The sequence below is a fragment of the Brachyhypopomus gauderio genome, chromosome 13, assembly GCF_052324685.1.
Source record: "Brachyhypopomus gauderio isolate BG-103 chromosome 13, BGAUD_0.2, whole genome shotgun sequence".
Lineage (NCBI taxonomy): Eukaryota > Metazoa > Chordata > Actinopteri > Gymnotiformes > Hypopomidae > Brachyhypopomus > Brachyhypopomus gauderio.
Genome location: NC_135223.1, coordinates 9145747 through 9152528, shown reverse-complemented (window position 1 = coordinate 9152528; position 6782 = coordinate 9145747). Strand labels below are relative to the sequence as shown.

General features: G+C 42.0%; 1 protein-coding gene across 6 annotated transcripts; it reads right to left on the bottom strand.

Annotated features, from left to right (window-relative positions):
* Window positions 1–293: 293 nt before the first annotated feature.
* Window positions 294–6482, bottom strand: LOC143474423 (uncharacterized). 6 transcript variants are annotated; one of them, XM_076971894.1, is made up of 9 exons: window positions 6212–6482; window positions 3904–4040; window positions 3766–3802; window positions 3129–3316; window positions 2772–3009; window positions 1037–2596; window positions 851–943; window positions 644–707; window positions 294–417 (listed from the first exon to the last, which is right to left on the bottom strand). In XM_076971894.1, the coding sequence occupies exons 1-9, from the start codon at window positions 6230–6232 to the stop codon at window positions 305–307; spliced, it is 2451 nt and encodes an 816-aa protein (XP_076828009.1). In that variant the 5' UTR covers window positions 6233–6482; the 3' UTR covers window positions 294–304. The 6 variants fall into 6 exon arrangements, with proteins under 6 accessions (XP_076828009.1, XP_076828006.1, XP_076828008.1 ...); XM_076971891.1 differs by having other exon boundaries at window positions 851–2596; XM_076971893.1 differs by having other exon boundaries at window positions 851–2596; window positions 2772–2982.
* Window positions 6483–6782: the final 300 nt, after the last annotated feature.

The window sequence follows — 6782 nt, the reverse complement described above, 5'->3', positions numbered from 1 at the left end:
TGAGGATGCTGCTGTGCAGTACTGTTATTACTGAATTTTGTCTTTTCAACAGTTGTTGGGCTTGAAATCATCCGTTCAATCTGCCAACAATAGTCATGCATATTGCCTTCTACCAAGTCTATTTCGTAGAAGCTTCTGTACAAGAAGTTTCTGTACAATAAAAATGGGAATTGTACCATAATGAATAAGAAGTCTAGCCCTTTAATGTCATGTGTAACCATGTAGGTGTCACAAATAAGCAGTCTGTTTTTCTTTTTTTTTTTCATTTTATTTGAATAACATTTTTAAATTCCAGCAATATCACCTAAGTAGGTGATTCCCCTGATTTTCTGCAGATCTTGGTAAAAGCTGTTGCCAGTCTGGTACGCAACGACTTTCTCCTGATCTTAGGGATGGTCTTGTCAGAAGTGGATGGTGCTACAAAAGAGGAAAGGAAATAGTTGTCAAAGGAAGTAGACGGTGTGAGAGGGATGTTGTGTGTAGTCTTCCATGCTGTTGTCATTATTGTTGTTCATGCCTTATTAGTTGTGCAGCATGAAAGACTACTAAACCATGGAACACAACTAAACCATGGACCCCTCACTTCTTTATGTATAATACTGTCATCAATTCAACTTCACCATAGAAATACTAAAACACGTACCATCTGGAATATGTTTGTCCACCACCTGGTCCTCTGTGTGAAAACGCACTTTCTTTGTCCATTTCTTAACAAAGAGCAGAAAATTTGATAAAAATCATTCAAAATATGATTCTGACAGTGGCATAAATATATGGTTGAAAATCATTCAGAAAAGCAGGGTCTAAAGCTAATGGTGTGACTGGGAATAAAGACATTTTAAAAACATACCTTGAATCTCAGCTTCAGAAATCTTGGAAACCTGAACCACCGACAAGAAGATTTCTTCTTCTGCAGAGCAGAGCCTGTATGGTCCTGTTCTGACTGAGAGGTGGTGATGCCAGTGAGGTCACTGATCACAGTGTGGGCAATCACAGCTGACAGCTCAAAGCAGCATCGCTGTTGTGACTGCCTCACCTCCAAGTCAGCCTCCCTCACGGATGGGCTTCCAAAACAGTAGCGCTCAAAGAAAGACGCAGTGTCAGGCTTGGTGCAGGTTTTCAGACCAAGGCATTGTTGGAGAAGCTGTTCTGTAGCTGTCTTCACAAAGCTCCTCACGATGCCTGACTGGAGTGCCTCATTGGAGAGGTCAGTATCTGACAACACTGACCGAGTCCCCCCACAGCTCATTTGTGCTCTTTCTTGGTCCAGAGCCGCAATCCTTCCCAGCATTAAGTTCCCCACTATAGGGATGAGCTCCTGGGAAGACTGCCTGAGGGAGTCTATGGAGAGTATGCTTTCCAGTGCTTTCCAGGAACACTCAGACTTCTCATTTTGCTTAAGGGGACCACTGCTGATCAATTTCTCAGCAATTACTTCAAAACTGTCTACAGTTATGAAGTCACTGAGGGCTTCTAAATGAATGTCAGATGAGGTTAACATCGGCCTCATGCATAAAACCTCCAGCCTTTCCTTCAGAGATGTTAAAAAATCCCTTGCTATTAGTTGTCCAGGAATGTGCACTTCAGAGAATGGAAGCACTGACAACATGCATTCAATAATGCTCTTTGTGATGTTTTTCGAGTTCAGCAGTAGGTTGTAGCACTTACTGCCACTGGATTGGGCTGCCATAATTACATCAGCCCTGATGAGGAGGTTTGTCACGAAAGCATCTTTAAGATTAGCCTGGGTGGACCTCAGGACCTTTTCTGATACCAGCTGCACTTGAGATTTGTACAGTGCTGGGTCAGTGGATGGATGAGCTATCTTTAACAAATCCTCCTCAAAAGAGCTTCTGAGTGCATCGGTAATTCCATTTACAATCGATACTGCTGAAGCAAAGGCATTACTTTTGAGGGAAGCTTCAGAAACTGGAGGTGAGCTCAAATCTGCATTTTTGAAGATTGACACCTGGGATACTTTTGTGAGCTCTGAGGTAACACTCATAATGACATTGCTAACCCTCTTGGAAGCCTCGAGCTGGAAAGTCTCACAGGACATTCTGAAGAGCCCATGTGTGTTCACCTTATTATTGAACATGCCCATGTTATGATCTTCATTTGTGCTGCTGAAAATGATACTCTCCAAGATCCTTTCAGAACGGGGTCTCGGCTTGCTGTACTCCAGCAACTGCATAATCCGGTCAATTGAGGATGAGGTTTTGCCACTCAGAGCTGCAGAGCTGATGTGTTTAGACACAGCCTGTAGGAAGTCCCACAGGGGTCTGTCTGAGACATCTCCAGCAACATCATTTGATGTTCCCTCACTGCAGACGCTCAACATGTGCTCAACAGTTGCACCTACTGTTGCCGATGTGACCAAAGGCAGCAACTCATCCAGCTCGTCATGAATGTGTGTGGGGAAACCTCGAATGTCACTTGACCAGCTTGTGATTATGCAGAATTCCAGAAAACCCAGCATTCTGGTCATAACTCCAAGCATCAGATGGTGGGCAACGTACTCAATGTGGCTTACAGACAGTCTAACACTTTCATAGAGGTCAGGAGTGCAATAAATCTCCCGAAGAGATGAGTTCATCTAGAGTAACAACATGTGCAAGAGCAGTAAACAAGATTGTAGTCACTGATCACTCGCCTTGGTCTCACACTGCATATATTGCTAATGGATATATAAACACATCAACTATGGAGGAAAACATGACTAATAATAAAAATAATAGAATAAATGAACTAAAACATTTTTAGCCCTTCACCTGTTTTAGGGAGTCATCCACAATAGCGGACATGACGCTGATGGTCTCTTTCATGTTGAGATAACGTTTTGTCTCAGGTGGCAACATATTCATAATGGCCCTCGTGACCTCTCCGTGGATCAGGCTGAAGATCTTGTCCTTTGAGATGTCAAAGATGACCCCGAGAGGCTCTGGCAGAGATGCTGTGCTGCTTCTTGAGGCCACATCACACCTGCTGAAATTAAAGTTTCCCAATAAACTATAACACTAAAAAAAAATACAATTAAGCCAAAACCGTTAAACTCAGTGCTTGTGGACTGAGTTTAACTGAGTAAATAACTCAGCATATTAATACTCCATATGAATATGAATACTCACCACCAACCTTCAGAATCATGTGTCTTTCCATGCTCCACCTCATGAGGGCTGCTGGAGATGCAGATTCCTGCTGAGGACCTCACCCCTAACAGGCCTGACTCAAAACCTGGAGCAACCACCTCCTTCACAGCTACTTTCACCCATGCTGAGATTTTTTCCAGCACGTCAATGAAATCCTCCATTTTCATCTAGTTAGGTTAAAGCCAAGTCTAAAACGTTAATCAGTATCCAAAACCTTTTTTTTTTTCTTTTTTTAACCTTAAGCTGATTATTTCTTTAAATGCCAATGCAAAGAACGTGTACCATTATGAACAGGGCTTAATTTGAGCCAGATCCTGCCGGAACAGGATCCGGGAACTGTTTAATTTTGAAGCGTGCGTTCTGGGAACTCTGCTTCGATCCGGTAAAATATTATACCACCAGTGTAACAATTTACGCTTGCGTTCCGGCAACGTTTGATTTACAAATTAAGCCCTGGTTATGAAGGTCTGACCAGACATGGCCAAAGGCTCATGTTGCTATGGTAACTCCTACCCTGATTTGTACTGTGTTTTGTTCTACCAGTAAACACAGACAGACATACTGACAGACAGACACACAGGAAGACAGAGAGACAGATTCGTATTTTCGTACTCACATTGCATGGCAGTGTGTTCCTCAGCTCTTGCCAATGTCTGAAAAAAGAAAAAAAAAGTGTTACATTGTCACCTAGTTTAATCTTCCAGCACATGTATGTAAAGATTGAGTATGTGATGTGTGGAGAATGAGTACTTACTCTTCAGTTAGAACAGCTGGATTAGTCCCAGAGGTGGATACGAAGTTCCCACATGGAGAAAAGTCTTTCTTTGCCTGCTTGCTTTTCACGCTGGGGGCAGACACATCACGGCCCTCAGCAGGAAGCTCTTCTGCTGTCTGTAGTAGAGAAAATGAAGAAAAAAAGACTTTTAATGAGTCGTTCCTGATCCAATTTAGCATTTCTCAAAATCCTCCACAAGGTGACGTTATTAGAATTGTTGTGTATGCGCTAAAAAGGGAGGAAACTTGTGACGCTTTATGAGAGTGTCCCATAGAAAACGGTAGATTTTCTCATGCAGGCCCATATATAAACGTACTGACATGGGTAAACATAGCATGAAGTAATAATTGACTTATGTAATTCATTGCAGTTATGAATCGGTCTAGACTCCACTAACACGGGGGGGGGGGGCGTACATCATATTTTGAAAGCCAATGTGTTGATTTTGGTTCATGAATAGATTAATTTCTGGGTAACTAACGATCGCGGAATAAAGAAAATGTTGTGCATAAGAATTTTTAAAGTTTTGTAGTGGGCCAGTAGCAGCCTAATGTAAAATGTGTGATACCCTAAAGACCAACAAATAACGTAATTCCATGCCACAATTGAATTTCGAAAACTGCGCTGAATACTTCACAATAATTAATTAGCAATATGTCCATGAGCTAGGCCTATGTATTGTTTTTTAATGTGTATTTCTAAATAAAACCATGCGTGTTATACAGCCCTTCTATCTTAAAGTAGGCTACATTATGCGTTAAGCACGTTGTAGAATGCTACCCTTTTCTGTGAAGATAATACAGGCTGCGCACATCCGCTCAGACAGGATATGGGGAATACGAACATTTTATAATTTTGATTTTTTTTCAACCCCGCTGGACTCTCAAGGAGAGAATATTAATCGATCTTAATAATGACCTCAGATGGTTAATAACCAATATTAATTGGTTACACATCTTCAATTTTCTAAATCTGTATCACTGCGGACGCGTTGTCAAGCAACGGCATATACACACACAAGACATTTTCGTATCTGTGCTTAAACAACCTGCAAAAATTAATCAAATGGATGCCTTTAACATAACGTTTGACCTGCAGCCAGTTTGGACAGACTCAGAAAAGAGTGTGACTCCACACTTGCATCAAATTCTGAACCTACAATTACCACAAAAACGATTAGGTCGACTGTACGGACTGGCTCTTGACTGACTTTTCAAGATCACTTGGAGAGAGATTTGAACCTTGGCGGGGGTGGCGAGCGTAAATTGGACACAAATTAAGTATTATATCGCGATCGATTGCTCGCCAGATATAATGGCGTCAGAGCAAACTAGTAACTCATTGAATCATAGATATGGATCAGAGGTAAATAAACTAGATTTTTTTTCGGCGTGAGAAATCGGATGTGTGGCGTGAGAGCGTGCAGAAAGTGTTGGTGTACGTCACCTGACGGCATGTGTTTGGACTGTGGTAAGAAATGGGACAGCGCGATCCATTGCTATATTGCTGTTTTAATTAATACATAAGAATATTTCAAGCACTAAATTTAATTAATTCAATTCATATTAGGATTGAGGGCGGGGGCGACAGAAATGTGTATGTAGCGGGCGGGTGCGGGATTAAAACAATCCCGGGTGCGGGATTAAAACAAAAATAAATTTTTTGGCGGGAGCGGGAGGCAATCTCTAGTGCAGGAGTGGCCAACCTGCGGCTCTTTGCCTGGTTTCATGCGGCTCCCCAGCCGGTCCGAACTCTCACCGGTTACCTCATCAGCTCTGAGGGCGACACACTGCTACACCTTCGTAGTGCGCGGTTTGTTTACAAGCCTAGCAAGCCGCTAATACTTTTAAAACCTGCGTAGTGGAAAACACGCATTTGACTGTCTTCACACGCTCACACGAGTTACTAATTCGCCAACTACTGGCGATCCATCGATCGCGATATAATAGTTATTTTTTGTCCATTACACCCCCCCATCAACAATTTACACTCGCCACCCCGTCAACAAAAAAATATGATGTGGCTCTTTGCCGTAACACAGTAAAAAAAAGTGGCTCTTGGTCTCTGGCGGATTGGCCACCCCTGGTCTAGTGCCTACAACCAAATCACAGCCGTGATGTTATCCGCGATAACAAACTCCCTCTCGTGTACTATTGCTTAAATGCTACAAAGCAACTTTAGAGAACTGTCTCGACGTGGAATGGAATTTTCAATAAATAGACTGAGAAGCTAGTTTACTCGGACTAAAGTGAGATTATGAAACCAGCTCAAAGGAACATTAACTTACCTTCCTCATTTGTTTACTCATGATCACGTAGAATAGGCTCTCCTTTACTCGCACAATGAAACGCTGTAGTCCTTAAACCGCAGTGATGATTAAAGCATCTGTGGTTTAAATGCTGTGTGGCGACTTTTATAGGGTCTCCTGCATTGTGACGTCATATGCCGTGTTGTCATAGTGACGCAGTTAGATAATAACTAAAACCATATATGTAATGCTGCAGGCCGGAACACCGGTGGGCGTGAGTAAAGGGCGGAGCATGTGTCAATCATTTTCGATTGCAGCCAATCACATACTAGACTTTCATTGTCAATCAATTTTTATTAAGCTAATTATCAGCCAGAGTTAGCTGTCAATCATTTTTTACTGTATTAATTTCTTTGAGATATTGACTTGATAAGTAGGTTACCATTCGCGCTTGTAGGCGCTTTGGCACTTCTAGTGTTAAATCTAACAGTGTTAAAATTACTCTTTGGGAGTGAAAATTAACTCGGAAATGTTTAACTCTGAAAATTTAACACTCCAGGTTTTGCTGTGTAGGAGAGGACGTAAACGCCATTGGCTGCAGTAAAAAAAT